This window comes from Misgurnus anguillicaudatus, chromosome 11 (assembly GCF_027580225.2).
Source record: "Misgurnus anguillicaudatus chromosome 11, ASM2758022v2, whole genome shotgun sequence".
NCBI classification, from domain to species: domain Eukaryota; kingdom Metazoa; phylum Chordata; class Actinopteri; order Cypriniformes; family Cobitidae; genus Misgurnus; species Misgurnus anguillicaudatus.
The window spans coordinates 6,103,684-6,130,968 of NC_073347.2; the positions used below are offsets into that span (position 1 = coordinate 6,103,684).

Here is a 27,285-nt window from a genome sequence, read left to right on the forward strand (position 1 = left end):
AGAATGCTAAATGTTCCTGTGAGCACTGTGGAGGCCATTATCCAGAAATGGAAAGAGCATCACTTCACCATAAACCGGCCATGATCAGGTGCTCCATGGAAGATCCTTGTCTGAGGAGTCCAAAGAATAATCAGAAAAGTTCTCCAAGACCCAAGAACTACTTGGACAGAACTTCAGGAAGACCTTGCATCAGCAGGTACTGTTGTTTCAAAGAAAACTACTGTATATGCAATGCACTGAACCGCCATGGCATCCATGCACGCTCACCACGCAAGACTCGCAAGACAAAAAGCATGTTGAGGCACGGTTAAAGTTTGCGAAAGAGCATTTAGAGAAGCCTGTGGATTATTGAGAGACTATAGTATGGTCAGATGAAAGCAAAATTAAACTTGGCAGTCATTCTACACACCATGTTCGGAGAAGAAATGGCACTGCCCACCACCCCAAGAACACTATACCAACAGTTAAGTTTGGGGGTGGAAGCATCATGATTTGGGGCTGCTTTTCAGCAAGGGGTACTGGCAGACTTCATATTATTGAAGGCAGAAAGAATGGAGAAATGTACCGGGACATTCTGGAAAAATGTCTGCTGCCATCTACCAGAAAGCTGAAAATGAAAAGAGGGTGGACATTTCAGCAAGAAAATGATCCCAAACACAAGGCCAAGGAAACAATGAAGTGTTCAGTCAATCACCTGACCTACATCCCATAGAAAATCTATGGAGAGAACTGAAGATCAAAGTTCATAAAAGAGGAACCTTCAAGATTTAAATACCATTTGTGTGGAAGAATGAGCCAGAATCACTCCTGAGCAATGCAGATGACTGGTCTCTCCATACAAGAGGCATCTAGAAGCTGTAATCACAACAAACAAACAAAGGCTTTTCTACAAAGTATTAAATAAAGTGTATTCAATAATTCCCTGTGTCATTTCACTTTATTTATTATGACTCAACTTGTATACTTAAATGTTCTGATTTCTTTGTATGAATTCAATATTTGGCTTGATGGCTACAGTACATCTGGTGGAAATTTTGTGTCAATAGCCCACTTAGAAATCCCCTTACTGATAAAAATGCTGATGTGTTAAATACTTATTTTCCCTGCTGTATATACAGTATATATATCCCTTGTGACGTTGGGGTTAGGGGCGATGTTAGGGGTACTTACCTATTTACTTGCTGCCCGATATGCCACTTGCATGTAGAGCAGCAACAAAAGTTTTAGTTTCTTTTGTGCTGTTTCCGTATACTCCTAACTTCTAAAACTGGGTTGTTAGCCCTAACCCTCAACCTGCAGGACTAGGGATCACTCTTAGTCTGGTCTCTATCCTTTGACCTGTCTGGCATGGGTGGCCCTACCAGGAACACAAAGCTCCTGCCAGCATAGCTATCTGGGTCATTGAGACACGCAAGCCTCCAAAACATGACAAGGTAGTGATCCTTTCACAGATTAGGGGTGGGGTTTGATTAATGTTTTTTATGATAATCATATATTTTTGTACAATTCACTTGGTACAAATTCATATGAATTAGCCAACTTGTACGAATTCTGTTGTGATTGCTTAAATATTTGCAAAACCCACAGACAGACACAAAGGGTTATCAATAGTAATAATCCAAAGCTGCTTTTCAGCCATGCAAACGGTATGTGACATATGTCCGAAAACTACGTGTGAGGTTTTAAACCTGAAAGAAGATTTAGCCTATGCCAATATATCATTTATTATTCAAGTATTCAATTGTGATAGTGCTTTCTGCACAGAATGTTTCTGCTCTGTACAGGGGAAACATTGGATGTGCAGTCATGCATGAGCACAGCTTAGAGGCAACACGGGTTGTAAGTAACACCGAATGCGAAGGCAAACACTCACTCGCTCACTTTTATTCTGGATGAATAAAATAACAGAATGAAACCACACCATTTAGCAATTTCAGAAGAGCATCAGGGACGTCTCAAACGCAGGCAAAGTAGAGCCATTCAGGCAACTGTCAGGCTTTTTATTTTTGTATAAAATAAAGAAATCAATAGTTCTTATAAACCGGTTCAGGGAACAGTCGCTAAGATGTCCTGTCACTCTTTAAATGTGTTTATGTAGACCGTGAGTGCTGTTTTCATCCACTTGCTAAGTCTTCTGTAAAATGAATCTTTACTTTTGACGGGATAATTTAAAAGCCTGCATTTTAGGCTTCTTGTTTAGGGAACGACTCCGTATCGGCACTGACATTTTATACAGATTGCTTGTCAAGAACTTGTGAATTGTGTTGCCGGATCTTGCTTTTCTTTTTAAACAATCATGTTTTAGCATATAAAGGCTTAAGCTGGTCTTCTTGCTCTTTTGCTAATATTAGCATGCAAAAAGGTTTAACCCTTGAACCGGCAGCACGGACAACAGGATACGAAACTTCAGCTGCTTTTTCAGCAAGTGATAATCGAGCCAGTAAAATGACAGCTAACTATAAACCCAATATAGTCCAGCTATGAGTAACCCACTACTACCCTATCACCTTGAATTTGGATACATGCGAGTTATATGCAAAGTCAACAGGTGTTCAAGGTATTTGCTTTTTTTACATGTTCAAAGCATATATGCATCGTCTTTTCTTGGGCTATGGTGAGACGTCAATGGCCTCGTACACACTACAAACTTTCAGAGTGACATCCGCATTTAAATGCAGGAGTGAATCCCCTAAATGTTTGTTTCATGTCTGTACAGAACAAGACTCACTCCTGAAAATGTGACGATTGACACAGAGATAACTATAGCAACGTTCTGCCATCTTACGTGCTTATCAGTCACAGCTTTGACCGAAATAATTTAACAGCGTTATGTTTTGCAATAAACCTCCGTCTTGGCGTTGTGTATTGTACGTATTTGTGAGGCTGCCCTACAGCGTGCTGTCTTGCAGTGTTGCCAGGTCCTCTTCTTTTTTGTACTCACATACAGTTTTACCGCTAACTGTTTATGGCTTTTGGCTCATGTAGCGATCAAGGTTTTGGTGTTATTAAAGTGTGAAGGTGCCGGTCCCAATATTTTGATCTTTGAGGTAAAGCATTTGGATTTACTTTGGTTTATTATTGGATTTTTCTTGTTCGCTGTTTTTTTTTTTTGGTGCAAGATCTGGTAACACTAGTCAGCAAACGCTCGTGCCTCTGTCATTTTCTGCACCGCGCATACAGAAGACTTTTTCCCCTTTTAGTGTTTATTTTTTCAGAAGAGAGACCTGTCATGTCCATGAACACTTTATTAACTACTAGTTGTTCAGTTGGGTTATGTACACACTATGCAGAGTTTCTGTAAATGCGGTTGTCACTACCTGCATTTTGATCCCGTACACACTGCATATAAATTCAGTTGTCACTTCACCTTTTAATGCTTAATCCTGTTTTGTACACACACAATTAAGTAATATATGGGACTCACAACCGCATTCTACAACCAAATTAACTCCCGCAAAATGCAGGTAGTGACAACCGCATTTACAGAAACTCTGCATAGTGTGTACATAACCCAACTGAACAACTAGTAGTTAATAAAGTTTTTAAACGTGTTTCGTGGACATACAGTAACAGGTCTCTCTTCTGAAAAAATAAATATCTAAAAGCGTAAAAAGTCTTCTGTATGTGCGGTGCAGAAAATGACACGAGGCACGAGCATTTACTTACTATTGTTGCCAGATCTTGCACAAAAAAAACAGCGAACGAGAAAAATCCAATAACAAATCAAAATAAATCCAAATGCTTTACCTCAAAGATCAAAATAGTGGGACTGGCACCTTCACATTTTAACAACACCAAAAACTTGATGGCTTCATGAGCCAAAACCCATAAATAGTTAAGCACCCAAACGGTATTTACGTACAAAAAAACAAGGACCTGGCAACACTGCAAGACAACGCGCTGTGGAGCAGCCTCACAAAAGCTTACAATACACAACACCAAGACGGAGGTTGATTGCAAAACATAACGCTGTTAAATTATTTCTGTCAAAGCTGTGAGTGAGCATGCGAAACGGCAAAACGTTGCTATGGTTATCTCTGTGTCAATCATCACATTTACTTGAGTGAGTCTTATTCTGTACTGACATGAAACGAACATTTAGAGCATTCACTCCCGCATTTAACTGCGGTTGTCACTCCTGAAAGTTTGTAGTGTGTACGAGGCCATTGACAACCCAAATGTTGCCTTGTTATAGCCAGAATTGCTTGCTGGATTATGGGGTCTGTTGAGTATGTGAGTCATATCATTTGGTGTCAAGTTTTCTATCATGTTTAATCAGCCTAACTTAAAACTAAGGCTGCGTCCGAAAACTCTAAATTGCTGCCTTCTAAGGCAGCTTTCCAAGGCAGGAAGGCATCAAGGCATGTCCGAATTAAATGTTTGGTTTACTTCATGTCTCCTGAGATACCTATGCGTGGACGTACATTAAGAATGTGATTGGTCGAGCCCGGTCGAGTTCGAAAAAATAAAATGGCGGCCAAGGACGCGACTGAACCACCAATTTAGTGTAAATAAAGGTAGATTTTCATCTTTTACACATTTTAATTGCATTTCTAGCGAGAAATTAGTATTGTAGTTTTCAAATATGTGATTAGTTATCACAAAGGCGCTCTCTGTTTAAATTTCAAACACGCTGTCTTTGAAGTGTGTCCGAAAGTCTTTCTCTGAGCTGCCTTCATGCCTCCGAAGTCATTTCCTCATGAGACAGCGAGGCAACGAGTCACTGCCTTGAGTTTTCGGACGCAGCGTACAGTAAATTATTTTCTTACTTTGCATTAACAGTGAATTCATTGTTAATCTAGAAAAAATACAGCAAAACAAAATTGTATGTTGTTTGTGCTGTTATTTAGCAGATTTTATAGGTATGTATCCTTTGAGATACACTGCAAGTGTAGAAAGAGTCAAATATTGTGCCCATTTTGAAACCGGTATACAAGATTGTTTCTTAAGCTGCAGATAGTAAATACATGTTTATATTAAACAGATGTTTAACTGCGTATTAAGGCTTTCCTTTTTAGTGCGTTTGTTGTTTCAAGCACCAAAAAATGCCCCCCAGTGTCATATTTATTGTTTTCCGTTGTGTGTTACCTGGTTTTGTATTTCACAGATGAGATTGTAACCACCTGCCATGGTTATGGATGAGAGACAGAATTTAAGGATGGGATGGAATATAGATGAGAATAATGGTTCTTTAATGGCCCATTAAAAAACAAAATGTGAGGATGTTGATAACAGGGTTGTCCTAATTGAGCTTTATATTTTTATTCTCCTTCAAGCTATCTCTCCACGAATCCAATTTTCGCTCAGCCCTTTTCTCACATCACATGCACACATCAAATGAACACATAGCCCGTTTCCTCAGGCTTCGCGCCGAGCGTGACTTAACATCTCCAAATCTCCCTTTTCTTGAATAAAACTAATTTACTTAATTGCACCTTCATAGGTACTTCTGCAGTCAGTCTCAGATAATGCTAAAGTATTCAAAGCTGTGACTGACCTGACACGACGTTGTGCCTCCTCTGTGTTTAAAAGATCGCCTCATGCCATTATAGGTGCATTTTGCTTCGGCTTGATGGTCTATCTACGATGCTTATCATACTTTCTCCGTGTAGGTCATCAAGCTGGCTTTTGAAGAGTTTGACCTAGAGCGTGCGTACGACACGTTAACAGTAGGCGATGGAGGCAAGATAGGGGATGCTCGAAGAGTCCTTTATGTGTAAGTATAGCAAAAAGTGCTTTCATGTTAAACCTTGAACACACATTTCCATCCATTCACTAACTCCCTTTATGCTTCAAAGAATAGTGCAACCTCCACATAGAGTATGCTTGTGCAGTGTAAAGCCAGCTTTATATGAATATGGACATTAACGAGTGATACTTGATTTTGTTCCTCTTTTGCAGTCTTACCGGCTCTAGCGTGCCTGATTTGATTGTTAGCATGAGCAACCAGATGTGGTTGCATCTGCAATCTGACGACACAATCGGATCGCAGGGTTTTAAAGCTGTATATGAAGGTACGTGACAGGAATGTTTGGAAACAGGATGCATCCACACCTTTTGGTTTTTGTCTTTCTCAGGGTCATTTTCAACTCACTGCCATATAAAGCAAGATGGTAAACCATAACTCTGTCTCAGAAACAATAATGTTATATTTGTGTTTTAAAGAATGAAAATGTATGACTTTACCTAAAATAGTTTGCCATCATAACAAATCTGTGAAAGCACTTTAAGAACAGCATCAAACCAGCATGGGATGGTCTTGCTGGTATGACCAGCATGGGATGATGGTGCTAATGTTGGTTTGGTGCTGGTATAGCTGGTGCTAATGCTGGTGCTGGTTTAGCTGGTGTTCAACCAGCACCAAAACACAATATATGCTGGTCTTGCTGCTATCCTGTTTTTTTCAGCAGGGTGTACACATCTCTCTAAATATAATTTTTGCTCTTCCAATCAAAGCTATAATTTATGCCATCATAGAAAGTTTTCATTTTTATATAATAAGGTAGCCTAGAAATCTAGACGCACCCTAGCTGCCACAAAATATATTTGCTGCCAGGGTTTAGTCTAGGCACTCACAATACACTTAACAGCTCCAAAAACCAAAATTTGGTCAGGCCAATCACATTGTGTGTAGCGTCTGTGGGGCGGGCTTAACATGATGACGACAGAGCTGCCTGCGACGGTTCCTACTTGAAAACAAAGAATGGCTGCTGCTGCTGGCGAACAGCTTTCTTTTGAAGCGGCTTTGGCCGCGACTCTGAAGGACTTAGACTTATGTTTTTCTTTGAGTGAAGAGCAAATAACCCTACTAAAGTCCTTTTTAAGCAAGAAAGATTTGTTTGGAGTTTTGCCGACTGGTTACGGTAAAAGTTTGATATACCAATTAGCTCCACTGGTGGGGAAACGCAGGGGACTCATACGTCACCTTCTTCGTTGCTCTGATTGGTCATAGCGCTATCCTATTGCGTACAGAGGCATTTTGAGGGACAACCTTATATCCCGCCCCTTGCATTGAGCCGTTTGTGTGAAGAGTTGCCAGACCTTACATCTTGATGTAGGTCTGGCTAACCAGGCTAATAATAAGGTCCAAAAGTCTACTTTTATTTATTTTACAAGCCTTACTAAATGTAATATTTTTTCAGTACTATCATTAGGTATCACAGACTATGAAATTATCATTTTTTTCAGCATTTATTCATTGTTAGCAGTGGCAGCTGGTGCGAAGCTCATGACAATATGTATTTAGCCCGTCATGTGTGTGGCTCGTCATGTCAAAATACATGTCTGCTGTAGACGCTTCAAAGGGGTTTATACTTGCTCAATCTCATGTGCGATCAGAGTTTAGTGTGAAGTTACTGTAGTGTTTTGCGAGTATTTGGCATCTCTTTTATTCTAAACCCTTTTGACGCGACTGCAGCAGGCTCGTATTTTGACATGAGGCATGATACACAGGTTCACATGATGCAACAAAGACATATTTTGAATTTGTTCCCCCAAGTCACCACCCATCACTGTTTTTTAATTCTTTTTGGTTCATAATGCATTCATTTATTCATATTGCATGTGCATTAAGCTATTAAACAGAACAGTATATGCATAAGTGAGCATTAATCATTATATTAATAAATACAAATAATAAATGTCTGTGTGCAGTTTCATTAAGTTTAATCTTAATGGATTGAGTAGAGCATTTTGTCTATATATTTGTGATGTTTTAGTATGTGTTACAATATATTTCCTCTTCAGTGGTGCAATGAAAGTTAAAAAAATCTAAGCATTCGTACAAATGAATTAGCATTGAATATTTGTTCAGTTTAACTCCAAAAATATACAGCTCTGATTGAAAAGATTTCCAATGTCATGACTTCTGGACTTCACTGCATGCAGTTTCAACTTGAGTGATCTTAAAGTCCCACTGTGGTGCTTTTTATTGTTTTTTAGGTTTATTGTTGTTTATAGGCCTATGTGGTGTTTTTATTATGTTTTAAGTAGGGCTAATTTAACACGTTAATTAGATCAATTAGTTATGGGGGGAAATAATGCATTACAATGCGTATTTAACGGACTCAATCAGGCCAGTGCTGCATGGTAACAAAAGTTTATACTTTCACATGCTTTCAGGTCTTGCCAATTTAAAAATGTAAGCACAAGATAGACGCGAAGCAGATCTCAATGCAGTGCTCACGCTATTTAATACTCCAGACAGTGCACAAATGCTAAGCATGGGCGTCGAAAATGTGGGTGGGTCCCCCTCAGAAAAAAAAACATTTACTGGAGTAGATGCCATCTTCTTATATTATGGTGCCTTTTAATTAAACAATTGCTTTTATAGCCTAAACATTTTGTATACCTTGGCGTTCCCTGTCGCAGGAGTACAGAGGGGCAAGGTAGTTTGGAGTTAAAACAAGAAATGGAGTTAAAATTATATGGATTGTACGAGGCAAGTAGAAAGGATTTGAGGAAGCACCACTGTGGAAATCAGGGCTGTAGTTGGGTGCAGTTTTGGGTGTAACTAGTTACTAAGTAATTAGTTATTGTAATTTTATTACTTTTCCCTTGAAAAAGTAAAGTAAGGGATTACTCTTATTTTTCTTGTAATCTAATTACAGTTACTTCTGATGTAACTAAATAGCCTACTGTGTATTGACTGTAGAACAATTATAATAAATAGTGGATTAAACATGGTTTTAGTTTACAATTCTCACTAGTAACTGGTTGATTATTAGCATTAATATCACTGAGATGTTGTCTGTTTATTCATACTTAATTTTTATTAAGCACATATTAATGCCTGATTCTGCAAAACCTTATTCTACATTTTTTTAACTCTAACCATGTCTACCAATACTTAAAATAAACTAATTTAGTCAAAATCACTGGTCTTAAGTGTGGGTCTTTAACATAACATAAAAATATATGTTGAATTACATATTTTTACAGTGCAGTATTATTTTACATTTGATTACTTAATTAGATTTCTGTATCTTAAACAACAGACCAACCTGAAAAACATAAAAAACACTGTTTATTTTATTTAATTTGATGGTAATTTCTCCATTTACATGCCAATATTTATGTGCAATTAAATGCGGTTTATTAGAATAATTATTCAGCACTATAATTAACTCTTTCCCCATCATTTGTGAGTTATTTCGTCAATTAAGAGAAAACATTTCCCTGCCAATGACGCTTTCTAGATGAGTTTTTACGGTAATCTGTAATTCCGGTATTATCCGCTAATTTATAAAAAACTGAAGCAAAAACAAACCAACAACATTTTAAACTGTGTATATTTTGAATCTGATCTCTAAAAAAATTCTTTAAAAAAAATGCAATTATTTGCTGGCTGTCAACTTAAAAAAAAAAAAAAAAAGGCTGGCGGGGAATGAGAAAAATTGTAATCGTTTGACAGCTCTAGTTTTAAGACAAGCTATATATCATTCAACACCATTGCTGAGTATTTTCTCCAAAAAGTTGAGACAGTACCATTCACGCGGTTTAAAATCGCATTGGTCACAAACATTTAACGCATTGTAAGACGCGACATGTGAACGAACACTTGAACGTTTAAATTAAAAATCAAACGTATATAAAACAAAGTGAAAAATCTTTCTGCGGACCAGATTATGTTTTATTTTTTAAGGTGACGCAGGCCGCAGAGAGGGGGAGGGCGGGCCGGAAATGGCCCGCGGGCCGGGAGTTTGAGACCACTGATTTAACCATATCAACACAGTTGAACGTGTGGATCAGTAATTTGAGTCATGATTATTATGTATGGATGCCGCATAGACTCTGCGCTGAAATGATTGCAGGACAGCTTCTGTGCTGCTTACATCATGCAATGCGACTGCTGTAACCTGTTAACATCAGCGCTTAAAGATCACGTATGCATTATGTGAAACCGAATTTAGCAGTTATTTGTCTGAAACTGCAGAATGTAGCATATATATATATATATATATATATATATATATATATATATATATATATATATATATATATATATATATATATATATATATATATATAGGGCTGTCAATAGATTAAAAAAATTAATCTAGATTAATCGCATGATTTCATGAGTTAACTGCGATTAATCGCAAATTAATCGCACATTTTTATCCATTGTAAATTTACCCTAATTTAGCACTTTTCAGGTTTTTAATATTCTAATCATATATACATATATAGATGCTTTATGCAAATGTATGTTAACAACAGCCTGTTTACATTTTAACAGAATCACCAGCCATTGTTTTGTATATGAATTTTCCTTTCAGAAGATTTTTCTTTCTCCATTTTTGTTTGCTGCTGCATTATTTGTGACATGTGCTGGCAAGTTGAGTCGGAATTAGCAAATTTTTAAAAAAATAGTTGTTCATATTTTGACATTCTCTATTAAAATATAGAACAATGCCTGATTTGTTGAAATATAACAAAATATGACAGAACTACACGTGTTTGAAGTTGAAAGAGTCAAATTACCACAAAAATTTCCACATCCATACATTATATTACCACATCAATACCTTAAAATCACTGGTAAAACTAATAGATTTAGCACACACAAAGCAAAAACATCCTCAATGTATGTTCAACTTTTTTTCCTTTTGTTTGATTGACATTGAGACAGACTGCTTAAAATCTAAGTGATCTAATATAATGTTACACATCAGATAGTTTTACCCAACAGTTAACCAAACATTTACTTAAAACATAACAGATTATAGAGCCTACCTGCGTGAATTCTTATCAAAACAGATATTTGTAAAACTCTAATTTTGTGTAGATGTCTATATATCCGGGTCGCGCACTCGCGCGTCTGTGTGCACGCGCTTCAGATATCAGTCAGTCAGCGTGAGGGGATCGCTTTTGAGTCTTGTCGCTCTTAATAACGCTTTAACATTAATCAGGTACCGAACTTTATCTCTCTTAATGACTCTTTTAACATCAAGCAAGTCCTGCAGTCTATTTTCTAAGTCATGCATAAAAGCGAAACCAAAATGAATTGAGACGCATTTTTGTATTAGATTAAGCATTAGGAGGACGGTAACGTTACACCTCTCAGACGTATAAATAAAGATCATATCAGATGTCCAACGAGCATTTAGAGCATTGGATTTGGTAGACGATTTGCTTAATGTTCTTATTTCTATGAAAACCTTTTACTCATTTAGAGAGAGTCACATTTGTCTGCGTCTCTGTTCATTCAACTATGGGCTGGACTAAGGGTCAAACAGAAATTGCGCGTTGCGTTAATCTCCGTTAATAAAATTAGTGGCGTTAAAATGAATTTGCATTAACGCGTTATTAACGCGTTAATTTTGACAGCCCTAATATATATATATATATATATATATATATATATATATAGCTGTGCCATTGAGTAGAGGCGAGGACAAATTTGCATATTCATAGATCCGTGTATACTAAATGAGGCAAGAGTGTAAAGTTACATTCAAGCTGTTTAAAAGCATGATGACATTACTGTAATAGGTCAAACTTTTCTATATGCTGTTATGATGCTCAAAGATGCATTTTAAATAAAACAATTATTGACTACAGGGAGACTTTAAATATAATGGGCAAGTGCATCAGGAATGTTGAGTCCAAAAATGACATGATTTTATATGCTAAATTTTCGTTTGTATTTCCATCGCCTTAATCACCTAATTTTTTACATTTTAACTTGTTTTTCTAAAGCGTGCCGTTTAATACCTCAGAATGGAGTTTTTCCCCAGACGCTCTTCACTTTAAACTGTAACCTCACAATTGAGCAATTCTCACTGTCTGGATAGCCCTGCACAATGACACAAACCCAATTAACTTTGTGTAAACTCAATTTCACACTTGTGCTTCTAGTCACGTTGTCATGTTTGACAACATTTCCACCGGGACCCACTGGTGGGACATGATGTTTAAGGCCTTGTAGATGTCACACTCAAATATATCATTTCATAAATTCATTCAAAAGTTTTTAACATGGCAAAGATCTTTTACAGCGGTCATCAACCGTACAGAAACAATATGTGGTCATCAACATCATTTTAGATGTGACAAGGTTGGCACAATGATCCACAATAACTCAACAACTAACAGTCTAAAAAATGCTGGGTTATTTTCAACCCAGTGTTGGGTCAAAAAATTGGCAAACCCAGCCCGCTGGGTTGTAATTTAACATATGCTGGGCTGTTCAAACCAATTGTTGGGTCAAATATAAACATTTTCTGGGTTCATTTAACCCAACGTTTGGGGTTAACGCTTTTTGACTCAACTCTGGGTTGATAATAAACTAGCTTTTTCATAGTGTATTGGAGTTTGTTGACATACGTTTTATGGGTATACTGTATGAGAATAGTTCACACAAAAAAAGAAAATTCTTCCATCATATTTTCTATGGCATTTGAAACCCAAATGCTGTTTTTATTTTTTGGAATACAAACTTTTAATGACCACAAACAGCAACATTGGCTTTCAGCTATATAAGGTGGCATGTACACCAAAGCGTTTAAACGTGGTTAAAAATAGCAGGCAGATACCAACTGGGTGCTTTGGTTGCTATGATTCTTCTGTTTATCAGTCATTGTACTATGCGCCAGTTGGTTGTTGTGGTATTTTTTCCCGCCCCCCTCTACTTTGATTGGATGGTCTAGTGAAAAGTGACATTGACGAGTTGAGCGTTCCCCAAAGTTGAATTTTTTGAAAGCTATTTGCATAGAGAAACGCAGAGCACTAGCGCTCAGGGCGGACAAAACCAGTCAGCTGTTGACGTGTTTTAAAAGTGTGGCACTTCCATTGGCAACAAATTAAAAACACACGCCGGCCGCAGGCATAAACGCCTTTGGCGTGCGTACATGCCACCTAAGTGTCCTGATGCCAAACATTGCAAAATTACCCGCTGTGCTTTCTTTCTTAAATCTTGTTTTCCACATGTTTTTTTTATCTGGGAAAAATATGAATTTTTATGAATAACCGGCTCATACAACATTAAAAAGATGATGAATTCACATTTCAAAAGAGGGGAATTGAGGTGTGGCATCATACTAAAATTATTGATCAAAGAATCTTCATAAAATACATCAATACACAACCGATTTAATATATTTTCAGTAGGAATAATTAGTAATTATTAAAGAACCTAAACAAAAGTAAACTTTGAAAATCCGATTGCACACCTAGTTGCATGGAAAATGTCAAGTAGAAAAAAATACAAAATGCAGATTTACAAAATAGATTTGTTTGGTATAATTCTTAAGGTCTATTGAAAGCGGGTTAACTTAGTTACATTAATGTTGTAATAACAGGCCATAAAAAACTCAAAAGCACATATACACACATGACAGAACATTTCTGTAGCTGTTAATCTTCCCAGCTGCCTTTCTGTGCATTATTTAACGCTTTCACAGATGAAATCCGTTGGCTTCTTCAGTCATGATGAGTTGGCAGTCCTGACACGATGGCCCACTATTCTTGTGGGTTCTCGAACTAATAGCCTGTGGCAGCTCCAGAGGTATTTAACATGCTCTTAACACCTTGTAGAGTTCCTGGAATCTACCGCGAGGGGAAACTCATCCCCTGTAGATTATAAGTCGACTGGGCCAATGAATCGCTGGCTGCTGAGCTGACACCACAGTTGTTAACATAAAAACCAACTCTTCCAGAGCGTCATTCATTTATCACTGTCGCTTCATCCTGCCTTCCACACAGCTTTGCCATTCTGCACTTTACCTTTTGCCATTAAACCAGTGTTTGTTCAACGGTGGGTCACAGGTCTTTTCTGATAGGCTGATAAAGGTGTCTGATAGGGCATCTTGAAAGGCCAGGTGTCAAGTTGAACTCGGCAGTATTTTGGTGCAAATTCATCTGTCGCCCACTTAAAGGTTGCCAAATTGGGCATATGCCAAAATGAACAGGTTATGTGACACCCATTCTAAAACAATACATAATGGCCCCTATTTTAACGATCTAAGCGGTCTTACTATTGTGCATTTGGGGTGTGTCCGAATCCACTTTTGCTAGTTTAATGACGAGGAAAATGGTCTATGCACTTGGCACACAGTCTGAAAGGGTTGTTCTTATTCTCGTAATGAGTAATGGGTGTGTTTTGATTGTAATGGGCAATAAACTAATGAGAGTCTCATCACCCATCCCCTTTAAAAGACAGTTGTGTTCGTGCCAAGGCGGATTGCCTATTTACATGGTGGAGTTTGTAGAAAGAAGAACACCAATTTATTTATTAATGGTTATTTGTGTAATTAAAGGGACGCTTCACTTTTTTTTTGCTCTAGTTCCCCTAGACTTTTCGTTTTGGAATCCATTCAGCTAAACTCCCGGTCTGCCGGTACCACTTTTAGCATAACTTAGCACAATCCATTGAATCTGATTAGACCATTAACATCACGCAAAAAATAATCAAAAAGCTAAAACTTGACTCTTCTTCAGATACATCGTGTGCTAAGACCGACAGAAAATTAAAAGTTGCAATTTTAATTGCGAGGGGACTATTTTCAGGCACTGCGTAATATTATTGCGCCTGTTGCAGCCATGTTATGGCAGCAAAGTCCTTGATTATTACGCCAAAATGAGAGTATAGTTTCTAGCTATATCTGCCTAGAAAATCACAACTTTTAATTTTCCGTCGGTCTTAGTACACGATGTAACTACAGATGAAGATTTTCAAAACTTTTAGGTCATTTTTCAGCGCGATGCTAATGGTCTGATCAGATTCAATGGATTATGCTAAGCTATGCTAAGTGCTAGTGGCAGACCCGGAGATCAGCTGAATGGATTCCAAAACGGTAAAAATCTAATGTTTAACTCTAGGGGAGCTGGAAAATAAGCATGTTTTGAAAAATAGCGTAGTGTCCCTTTAAAGGGGGTCGCACACCAGACACGCAGCTCAGCGTCCGGTGTGCAACCCCCTTAAGGCTTAGGTTCTGTTTAAAAGTTGTTATATCAGTCATGGTGTATTAATCCAAATAAGCTGGTAAAGTATGATGCATGATCACTGTAATCTCAAAAAGTTTTTTTTATAAGAATAATTTACAAATATGCTAAAAAAAGAGGTTTGCATAAGTAAAAATGCTTTATATTTGTAACAAATAGGAAATAAAGAATTTTCAGCACTGGGACAACCCGTGAGTGTTTTGAAAAGAATTACTTAAAAATAGGTCTCATCACACCATATCCAAAGGTACAGAGTCATCATATAAAATAAATCCATGGGGTAGTATTAAAAAATCTAAATAAATGCAATATTAGCACTTTTTTTAAAAGCAAAAAAAATCTGCTTACTTTCCAAGCTACAGCTACATGCCTTATGGCCAAGAGACTCAATAATAATAATTTACATTTTAATTCTTTCATTTGTCTCATTAAAAAAACGTTTGTGTGCTGCTGCGCATCCATTGTATGGAATAAACAAACGCGTGTTGTCACCCAGTTAATAGGCGCATTTTACTAACATGCCCTTTAAATAACAAAAACAATATTGCCTCAAAATAGCAACGCGCTAACACTGCTCCTGAACACACCTTGTTTTTAACCCAGCACGCCCATGGGCGCATAAATGGGCCCAAATGCATTTTGCTATTTAAACAACGTGACACTCACGTGAAAATTATAACTGCAGTGGGCTGAAACTAGCAAAAAACACTTGTTTTTGCTCCCGGTGTATGATAGGGGCCTTAATGATGAATACTAATATGAAATACTAAGCTCTAAAGCAAATCTGTCATCCTATAGTGTAACGAAACATTGCATCCATAGAAATCATCTCTTTTTTTCCTACACAGAGATCGACCAAGGTGGATGTGGAGATCCAGGCATCCCTGCGTACGGAAAACGAACCGGAGAGCGCTTTTTACACGGTGATGTGCTGACCTTTGAGTGTCAGGCTGCTTTTGAATTGGTCGGAGAGAGGACGATATCATGCCAGCAAAATAACCAGTGGTCTGGAAACAAACCCAGCTGTGTCTGTAAGAAAAGCACACCCATGCCATTTAGAATGATTAATGCATTTCTTCTTTGAAAATGTAACATGGAGTAGATATGAAGCTGAATGGCACTTGAAGGTTGCCGTGTAAGTAATCAGTTATCATATTCTTATTAGAGGGACATACATGTATATGCAAATCAGGTTACAGTGCAAACAGCCAAAACGACGGTGCGAGTGCTATGTAGGTTGTGCAGCAGACTACAGGATTTGGCAGACATTACTGGGACTGTCGAGCATCACTCCAGACACCTGATTCACCTCTATAAAATGCTGAAAGTGCACTTGACAACATTGCACGTCTGGATATACGCCCGGGTATACAATAACACATTTTCCATCATGTTATCATCATTTGATGAATTACTGCTACCGTAATCAATAAAAAGCATACACAAACATCCCATTTGAATAATATTCGACTTGCTGTCTGCTTTCAGTGTGCTGTAATAGTAAACTGTTAATTATGGAAAGTAAACAGCGCACTGACTTGAGCTTTATTTGCATAGAAAGGAATTCAGGCGTGCTGTGGAATTTCGGGGATATCGCAGAAACATTATGCGCAAAAGTGATGCGACTATCAATGAATATGTATCTCGATCTGTTAGACATTATGCCGTCATGCACGTGTGCATTTTAAGGTATTTTTCTTGGACCGCTTAAGAAGAGGCGGTACCTCATCAACTCACATTGTTGTGAACCTCTCAAACAAACGACTTTGTTTTGTTTTACGCTCCGCTTTCTTGACAAAGTTCAGACCGCGAGCCGAGCGCTTGACACATTATCATTTCTTCACCGTGCAAGTCATTATCACGGTCTACGTGAACCCTCCTCCCTCCCTCGCGAGTCTTTAGATGCAAATAGCAAAACACTAACACGACGGGCCCTTAATGCATGCGTGATAACAAAGACATTGAATGAAAATAAATATCGTAACCTTTGTAATGGTATTATAAATATTTGTCTTCATCTCCGCAGTCTCCTGCTTCTTCAATTTCACCACCCCGTCAGGCACCATCCTCTCGCCGAACTACCCCGAGGAATACGGAAACAACATGAACTGCGTGTGGCTCATTATAGCCAAACCGGGCAGTCGGATCCATCTCATTTTCAGCGACTTTGAGCTGGAGCCTCAGTTTGACTATCTCATTGTGAAAGACGATGGGATGCCGGAACCCACCACGTTCGGGACGTTTTCCGGGAAGGATGTGCCGTCGCAGATCGCTAGTAATGGACATATTATGCGCCTGGAGTTCCAATCTGACCACTCCAACACCGGGAAAGGATTTAATATCACCTACACAAGTAAATGTCTTTTATGTCTAAAGTAAATGTTTTATTTCTAAAGTAAATGTCTGTTGTTTTTAAAGGTGAAGTGCGCAATTGAAACTTTTGAGCAAACACTCCCTTACCACCCAATCCCATTTCTCTGTCTTACCCCTACCCATTAGTTTCGCACATTCACGAGAGCAAAAGGGCTATCCCGATTGGTCCTTACTGTCACGTGAACATGCAAACTAAGGGGTAGGGGTAAGGGATAAGACAAAGAAATGGGATTGGGCCTAGTCATGCCCCAAAACCACACTGTTGGTTGAGTCAGTGTTGCAATGTCTGGATGCTCAAACAAACAGGAATGTTGTGCTTGTATCTACAAGAAAGTACACTTTCAATGTTTCACTTTCAAATAACTTGTATCCAAGTGATACATTGCACAGTGTGTAAGGTGATTATTTTGTATTTATATTTAGAAAAAAACATCAAAAGTAATTTGAGTAAATCAATTTTTTAGTAGTCATTTATTATATACAGAGTAACTCCGTAAAAGAACGGATGATATTTATGTTACTTCAGGATGTGGCCTTTAATAGAATTTAAATCAGAGCGGTATCTTCATATAGCCACACTGGTTCATTTATAAAATTGACCGCTCAAGGTTGTGAATATGACGGTGAAATTACAGCACCTTCTATTAGGCATATCTCTATTCTGAAAAATGTCATTTTTCCATATTTCCAGCACTTTAAGGGGCATTTTGACATTCACTGCAACTTTTTTTGCAACAGCCTTTAGATTTCTTTTGTACAACAATTTACCCAGAAAGCAATTCTGGCTTTAACAAGGCAACATTTGGGCTGTCAGTCAAAGTCTAATAAACATCTAACCATGGCCCAAGATGTGTGTACACTTAGAATATGTAAAAGAAATGAAAGCAAACACCTTGAACACTTGTTGGCTTACATGATGAAATATTGTGTATCTTGCAAGTTATTTTGGCATAAACGGCATGTAACCAAATTCAAGGTTATTTATATTTATAGGTAGAAGTGGGTTACTCATAGCCGTACTACATTGGGTCTTTAGTAAGTTTCGTCATGAATATTATGCTGGTTGTGTCCCACTATAACTTTAAATAGTGCACTATTTAGTGGTGCCCAAATCATAGTGGACATTATTTAGTACACTCATTCAACCCCAGAATGCACAACAATAATGAGTGTAAAACCGATGTACTCACAGCTCGCTACTCGTCCACATGAAATCTCATGTCGCGGCGAAAGACGGCGTCCACACTGCAGCACTGATCATTTATTCATTCAAGTGAACTAATTTAGAAAAGAGTGAATAAGGTGTTATTTTTGGGACAGATATTGGTCTAAGCATGCGTACGCACAAATTTGTGCATGAGATGTGCGTACGGATGTTTTCACAAACAAATCGTGATTCAACAAAAACTTTCATATCAAAATGTCTTCAAAATTTACGGAAAAATTCAAGAAAACCTAAAACCACTCGTATGCAATAATTAGATGCGCTATAATCAAATACTAGGCTATAATTATAATGTTTATAATAATGTTGATATATAAATGTATATGATTATATTTTATATTACAATATTTTATGTATTTTTTTATATATATATATATATATAATAGCCTACTTATTTTTTGTAAACATATAAAAAAGATGCGCGTAATGACAAATCTTCACGCTTTCCTTCCTCACTTTTTAAATCTCTAATTGGTCACACATGCGCATGCAGGCATGCACAAACGCGCACACACACAAAAAATATTATATATTTCAGCAAAACTATATGTCAACTAACTGTCATTAGATTATTAGTAGACTGTAGCAAAGACCTTTGAACACCTAAGATGTAGGTCCAAGCCCGTCGCCAGGGGGGGGACATTGGGGGCAGTGCCCCCCCATCACAGCGGGCCCCCTTAATCGTATGGTCAAACTTATTATTTAGGACAAAAAAGTCGCATGAACACTTTGATATATTTATAGTGTTCTGAGCGCTCTCTTCAGCAATATTTTAACGGGAAAGCAACCACTAATCTCTACAGCTGTTTACATCATGTTTAGGCGTGAGGTTTGTGTTTGTTGTTGTTGTAGACAGGACAGCTTTGTGTTTGACTATCTCAAATGGGTTTTAGTTGTTCAGCCTGTTCTTTACTTTCCGAAGTGTGCCCCTCATGAAAACGAGTGCCCCCTCCATGTCCCCCGTGTAGATTTCAAACCTTGCCACACGAAAAGTGGAGGATATCTCTGTGTCATTGGCAATTGCCCACTAACATTGACACATAGGAAATTGTTGAAAAGTAATTTTGTGCATTTCTTCACTTTACCTAGATAACTTTACAAGCTTGTTTGTTGAGGGCAGAAATGTAAGTTAAGTGGAAAGTAAATAAAACATTTACGACAGGTTGATGTAACAAACTGATTCGCTAAATACATTCAAAAATGTAATGATGGCAATTGAAATCATATTTCTTTTTGCAATGGTTGGAAACCATGAATGACACCAGAAACAATGTCTAGAAGACAACATGCGTCCTTACATACAGCATATATCATTAAGTAATTGACTTACAGCCTAAAATGATATTTCAAAGGGAGGACTGTTCCAGGCCAAATGGATGTGAGTTGACATATCTCTGTGCATTTACAAAAACAAAATGAACGGCTGGTAGTTTCAGGGATTGTGTGGTTTGATATTTGAACAGCGCTGCCTCAGTAATGGTGTGTCAGCGTCTCAGAGAGCAGTAGATATGTTTCCCAAAGTGGCGCTGGGGCAACTGTCAGGCAGAGCTGTAAGAACAATGAGCCTGTCATTGGGGAATGGGCCAGAGCCGCGTACATGCCCTAAGCCCTGGCCGCTAGGTCTCCATGCATTAGCCATCACACTTCCACAGGGGCCTCGCGGACAGACGTGCTCACCAATCGAAAGCTTTAAAATAGCTTTGGCAGGATCCTCTGCTTGTGCGAGTGCCCGTATTGAATAATTGAAGCTTCTGCGCTGACAGCTGTGATGCATGTGCACGACACATGTGTGAGCTGTCTTACAGAGCTGTGTTAAGGGAAAACAGATTTGACAAAAAGTTTTGTGCCATCTTGAGCGTGTGTCAAATCACAGTATAGCAGAAAGGAAAAAGGGGGTGTACTGTAAAAAATACGGATTAGGTTGTAAGTTGAAAACAATCTTACAAGGAAATGTCATTCTGACGATGTTTGTTTGCCCACCGCCAAACGTCGCTCGAGTGGTGTTTTGGAGCCTGCTAGTTATTTTGTCTTTCTTTGTCACCTGTGGCTTTTCGATGGCATTTTTGTAAGTTGAATAAAGAAAATAATAAATGAGATATACTCTTATAACTATTATAAAAATTAAGCTAACACTTTAATTTGATAGTCCACTTTAGACATTTTACTAACTATAAGTAACTTTGCAGCTATCCATCACCAGAGTATTATCAGACTGTATGCCTAATATAGAGTATTCTACACTTTAAAAAATTCAAAGTTTTTGTCAAATCAAAATATATTTTTAGGTTACTTAATCTTAACAAATTAAGTACTGTTTCCGGACAATAAGTCGCTCTGGAGTATAAGTCGCATCAGTCAAAAATGAGTTTGAAGAGAAAAAAAAACATATATAAGTGGACTACACATCGCGTTTATTTAGAAAATGATTTCACAAAATCCAAGCCGAAGAACAGACATTTAATCTGGAAAGGCAATATTTTTTACTAAACAATAGCACAAAACAGCAGGCTGAATAGGTGTTTGTACATGTTAAAGTAACATAAACAGTTTTTAACATGATAGACAATAGCATACTGAACATACCTGAGAGGATGAATAGGCTAAATTAACACAACAAGCCAAATCAAGTTCAAAAAGGTCCCGCAAAGTCATTCTGCATCACTGAATCCATTGAATTACATAAATACAGGGGCAGCATAGAGCGGACTCTCGCAACTGTAGATGGTGATTGTTTCTCTTGGTTTTTATTTTGATGATCCCTCACTAAATATACAGTACTAGTAGCTGCATTTCCATTGCAAAGTTGCGCAAAACTTCAGAATGTTTTTATGTTTCCATTAAACAGTGATATGCGACTGAAATGTAGTTTTTCCTATCGCGATAAATCATTCCGAATATTGGCTCAACTGATGTTAGTAGATTTAATAATATCACACAGGGTTTCCTGCAGAAAATTTGTTAGCTAAGGTGGTAGGAGTGGGGGGTGGGCGTGGTAGGGGCCGTGGCAATCAAAGGGGTGGGACGTACACGTCATGATGAAAATGAAAATATTTTTATTTAAAACGCTCAAATAAAACTTAATTTTGAAGAAACTATGACAGAAAATGTACACATAATAGATCATTAATGAATTAAATGTTTTAACAGAGACCTCTAACGGGAATATAGCTGCGTGATGAAGGGAAACTAAAGGGTTAATAAACACAAACTGAAGCAGATGTTGTAGAATGTCTGACGAACGATGATAGATGGCGCGAAGATTGTAAAAACTGATTATTTTCCACTATTAATTACATTATCTTAAAGGAGTTTATCTACTGTAGCATGTAAATAATGCACATAAATAACGTGAGCAAGAGCGCTCAATAATTATATCTAATCAACAGGCACGTGAAACCTAGCTAGCAGGTTGCACAAACAACAAAATCACCAGCTAACTTACTTTAAATAAACAAGAACTATAGACTAATACAATGACATTCTTAAATAAACCCAAAACATAAGTCCACTTACAGTTCTCACGGACACGCAGTTCTTTGGCCGTGTGGCGCGCGTGCACGCTTACGGTGTGAAGCGTGTCCGCGCTATTCTCCGAGATGCACTTGACGGCCTTTTGTGCAGCTAATTATTATTATTATTATTTTTTGGACGACCTATTTAAGACGGTAGGGTTTCCCAGCTTAGGCGGGATGCACGAACTGCAAAGTGCAGGGTGAAACCCTGTCACAACCACCGCACTAGGCATTAATTTTAACCGAAGGAGAGTATTATCCAAACATTAATGCCAAGGAAATCTACTTAGAAGCGGCAACGTATAGGTGTTTCTTGAAGTTAATAGTACATTATTTTAAATTAAAAGAGATGTAGGAGTGTCATCCAAACATTATATTGACAAGGAAAGCTGAGGTATTTCTGGGAGGTTTTGGCACATACCGCGTCATCTTCGAATAATAATTATTTGACTTGCATCAGGTATCCTAAAAATGCGAATAAACTGTTTCCATTGCAGTTTTGCGAAATTCACCTTTTCCCAATTTTTTTTTTTGCAAAATTGACGTGCTTCCATTAGCTGTATTTGCAATTCACAATGTCAGTTTGTGCAACTTAATTTGTAATGGAAACGCAGCTAGTGACTCTAAGTATTATTACGATTACATGTCAATTTATCTTCCCCTACCAGTCTGATAATATGAGAGTTGTTGACATGTAGTTGCAAAGTTATGTTATGTATACATGAATATCAGCTGACGTCACTAACATCTTTAAACTTGTCTTCCGCCATTTTGAGTACCTGAAGCGCTATTTTTACAACACTAAGAAGGCTCGACACAACATGATACTTTGCTCGAAGTATAACCTGTTTCTACAAGTGAACTCGAGCATTGAGAACAGTGTTTGTGTACACAAAGTTTACTAAAAAGAAGGTTTTGAACAACTGACTTTGTCTGTTTTGGTGTCCACTTGCCGCCATCTTGCCAGTCAAGATGTATCGATCTCAGAATGCGACGTAAGGAGGGACGAGAGTAAAGATGAATAGCTCCTAAAGCATAGTTCCATATAAATGCACAGATAATTCATTTTGTCGCAAGTGAAAAACAATATTGACCTTGTAGTTGAAAAGGAGCCTCATATGAGATTCATTCATTCGCAATAGATTATTTACATCTGGCAGAGATGATGAGCGGACACCATAACAGCCAAAGTCAGTTGTTCAAAACCTTTCTTTTTAGTAAACTCTGTGTACACAAACAATGTTCTCAATGCTCGCGTTCATGTGTAGAGATCCAGGTGATACTTCGAGCAAAGTTTCATGTTGTGTCACGCCTTCTTATGTTGTAAAATAGTAGTAAGTTAGTTCGGTAGCAGCGAACAGCGGCTGGAAGAACGCATCAGTGATCGAGTAGGCATCACACCCTAACCAAAATATATTTTTTTAAAGTAGCGTTTCTTTTCATGACAGTCGAGGTGTGACATGTTGTCTTTCGTAGCCATTTACTGTATCCGTAAGAATTATAAACAAGAAAAGATAAGAAATCCGTAAATCGTAGCAAGGTAGCCAATGCTTGTCAATAGCCTACTGGTACTCGGTAGGTCCTCAAGATGGCGGCATGACGTAAAAGGTCACATGACTGAAATCCATCTATATGTATTATTAGTGGAATGTCTAAACTGGACTATCAAAAGTAAAGTGTATCTTAAATGAATATAATGGATAGTTTACCTGATACTTTAAATTCTATCATTATTTACCCTCATGTTGTGAATCTGTGAGTTTGATTTCTTCTTTTGAATTCAAAATAAAATATTGTGATAAATGAAAAATATATATATATATATATATTAATGCATTGTTATGTTTTCTATATTCCTAGTTGTATAGTTTTGTAGTTTTAGCTTTCTATGCGTGTTTGTGTTCAGATAAGTATCACCACAGCAACATTTCCATTATGAGTCTGGGCTTCCAAATGGAACAATTAGCAGTGCATTCTGGGTACGATCAGCGGAGTTGGTTGTTAATTAAACAATAGATAATTATAGGACTCTAAATTGAAGCTCAGGTACTGTAATTGCAGGGTAAGAACTCGTATCTTCTCAGACAAGGACAGGCAGGACCTGCATTGTTAGGTATTATATGCTTGATTCAGCACTGATTGTACTTCACTTTGTGCCTGCAGCATTTGGTCAGAATGAATGCCACGACCCTGGCATTCCCATCAACGGCCAGCGCTTTGGAGAGCACTTTTTATTGGGCAGCTCAGTGCTTTTCACATGCGATGAGGGCTTCATTCAAACCCATGGATCTGAATCTATTACCTGTGTCATCCAGGATGGTAACGTCGTGTGGAATGCAGCCGTCCCTCGCTGCGAAGGTGAGATGGCTTAAGTCTTCAGAGTAAAGGTGTCACACATAAAAGGGCTTTTCACAACCCGGGTTAAGGAGCATTTCACTCTTGTAACTTATTAGCGGGGTATACCCCTAAATTATCTTAGGGTTATGAAACCCTGCTCCGAAGCAGAGTTAACAACGCTTTTAAAGGTTAAACTACGCAGTGCCAAACGTGTACTGTGTGAAAAAAAGCATGGTTAGAATGCTATGACTTGATGCATAACAACAGACAGCCAATCAGAAACTTAAGAGCACATACCTCATATCACAGCACGCTCTCATTTCAGTCATGTCACCATTTAAAGGATTACTCCACTTTCATAAAAAAAATCCCAATTTACTCACCCCCATATCATCCAAGATGTTTATGTCTTTCTAGTCAAAACGAAATGATGTTTTTTTTCTCATAAAGTGAACCTCAATGGTTTACAGTTTCAATGCATTTTAAAATTGCAGTTTCAGTGCAGCTTCAAAGGACTCTAAATGATCCCAACCAAGGCACAAGGTTCTTATTTAGTGAAACAATCCTCATTTTCACCCAAAAAACTTTAATTTACCTCAAAACCGTAATTTTTTGCCTTGCACTAAACTTGTGACACCCCAGTGTGACCTTACGTATTACGTAATCACGTCCAAAGGTCACGTGTTACATGTGAAATACACAATTGCAGACCATTTTAAACAATAAAGTGACACAAAGTAATTTATAAAGAATCATTCCACATACAACAATGTCTGAATGCTACTCTTCCTCCCAGCCCAGTCTCACGAAATTTCGTTATATAGTCACATATTTTTTTTTATTCTTTTTTCGTGCTATTATCGCGAATTATCGCGTTTTTTCGTGATCGTATAACGAATTCCGGTTTTCGTGTGATTATCACGTATTGGTTACTCAACTGTTTTGTCCTATTTTCTTACCATTGTCGCTTCGGTTTAGGGTTAAATTTACATAAAACGACATCCCTAACCAAACCCCACTCTAACCCTAACGCCAGGCGACATCAGCAAAAATAGTATAAACCAATATATAAAGTGACATTCTAATGCAAGCACCAAATCTAACCCTAAACCGAAGCGACAATGGTTTAAAAATAGGAAAAAGCAGTTGAGTAACCAATACGTGATAATCACACGAAAACAGGAATTCGTTATACGATCAAGAAAAAAAAACGTGAAAATTCGTGATGATAGCACGAAAAAAGAATAAAAAAAATACGTGACTATATTACGAAACTTTGTGAGACTGGGTAGCTTTCTCCACACTTGTAAACACTGGAGTGGTAGTTTCACATATGTCATGCGTTACTTTTGACGTGATTATGTAATACGTAAGGTCGTGCTGGCGTGTCACATGGCTAGTGCAAGACGAGTAGTTGTGGTAAAAAGTACTTATTTTGCTATATATGGTGATCATTTTGCTATAGATAAGACTCTTATGCCTCGGTTGGGATTGTTTAGAGTCCTTTGAAGCTGTGTTAAAACTGCCAACCAATAAGGTGTAGTATGCAGTATGCAGTATGGAGAAAAATCCTGGAATGCTTTCCTAAAAAAACTCAACTGAACAAAGAAAGACATAAACATCTTTCATGACATGGGGGTGAGTAAATTATCAGGATTTTTTAATGTGGATTATTCCTTTAAGTAAAATGTAAAAAATACTGTCAAAGGTTATTTTGGAAGCCATTTTGCTGTTTAAAGTCACCTGTTTTGTGTACTCGATCCACCAGCTCCATGTGGCGGACATCTTACATCTCCTGTGGGAGTCTTGCTGTCCCCTGGCTGGCCCGGATACTACAAAGACTCCCTCAATTGCGAGTGGGTGATTGAAGCCAGAAAAGATCATGCCATCAAGATCTCATTTGACAGGTACTGATTCAGATTCAGAGTGTGTTAAAAACTCACAGCCATCCAGGATTTGGCCACAAATCTTTGTCATCTCTCACTCTCGCAATTTGTTCGTTAACCTCTCTATTTAATCCTCCTCATTAGAGTAATTCTTCTAAAGACCTCGGTCATAAGCAGATGTTTTACTATCCCCGTTTTTCATGCAGGTTTCAGACGGAGGTTAATTACGACACGTTGGAGATTCGGGACGGGCCATCCAACTCGTCGCCTCTGATCGGGGAGTACCATGGCACTCAGGCGCCACACTTCCTCATCAGCACCGGCAATTACATGTACCTGCTCTTCACCACCGACAACAGCCGCTCCAGCGAAGGCTTTCAGATCCGCTATGAAAGTGAGTCCATTGCTTTTCTGTTTCTCTGACGAATGCAGATACAAAGAACAACATGTTTGGGATCCGAGCGATTGCTTTAGTATGGTTTGCCTGAGGAGCAACCTTCCGATCTCTCTGATAAACCCAATACGGAAGTGACTCAAACTGCAATTCATCGACTGGCCGCTAGAGGCTGGCTCCAAAAGCGAGTCAATTCTCATAGACCTCCATGTTAAAATTGCCATCTTTAGAGCAGAAATAAATATGTATACAGCCTGGTACAAAAAGTGTTTTTGGTCTATGACAACTGTGAGAGGTGTGAATTTTTAAGGAACTTATCCGTTTAAATTAAATTAAGCCTTAAAAGTCTGCATAATTAAGGGCGTGGCCACTTGAGTGAGGGGTGAACGGCCACTGCTGTCACTAGAATCCAGCTAGGCGTGCGTGGTTTCAGCAACCAGCCACCTCAGCTTCACCCGTCTCCCACCTCTTTACCCATTTTTGGTTATCCGCAAGTGATTTGCGGTGACGGCAGGCAACGCCTACTTTAAGCTTCAAAAACGATCTTCACAAACCAATGGGTGATGTCACGGACACTACGTCCATATTTTTTTACAGTCTATGTTTGACCCC

General features: G+C 38.1%; 1 protein-coding gene across 2 annotated transcripts in view; it reads left to right on the forward strand.

Annotated features, from left to right (window-relative positions):
- Positions 1–27,285, forward strand: part of csmd1a (CUB and Sushi multiple domains 1a) — a 696,936-nt gene that overhangs the window by 432,465 nt on the left and 237,186 nt on the right. For both annotated transcript variants that reach the window (XM_073872919.1, XM_073872920.1), the window contains exons 11-17: positions 5,613–5,716; positions 5,902–6,014; positions 15,795–15,977; positions 16,973–17,299; positions 24,220–24,414; positions 26,162–26,300; positions 26,486–26,673. In XM_073872919.1, coding sequence (XP_073729020.1) covers positions 5,613–5,716; positions 5,902–6,014; positions 15,795–15,977; positions 16,973–17,299; positions 24,220–24,414; positions 26,162–26,300; positions 26,486–26,673 — 1,249 coding nt within the window. The remainder of the gene's footprint in view (positions 1–5,612; positions 5,717–5,901; positions 6,015–15,794; positions 15,978–16,972; positions 17,300–24,219; positions 24,415–26,161; positions 26,301–26,485; positions 26,674–27,285) is intronic.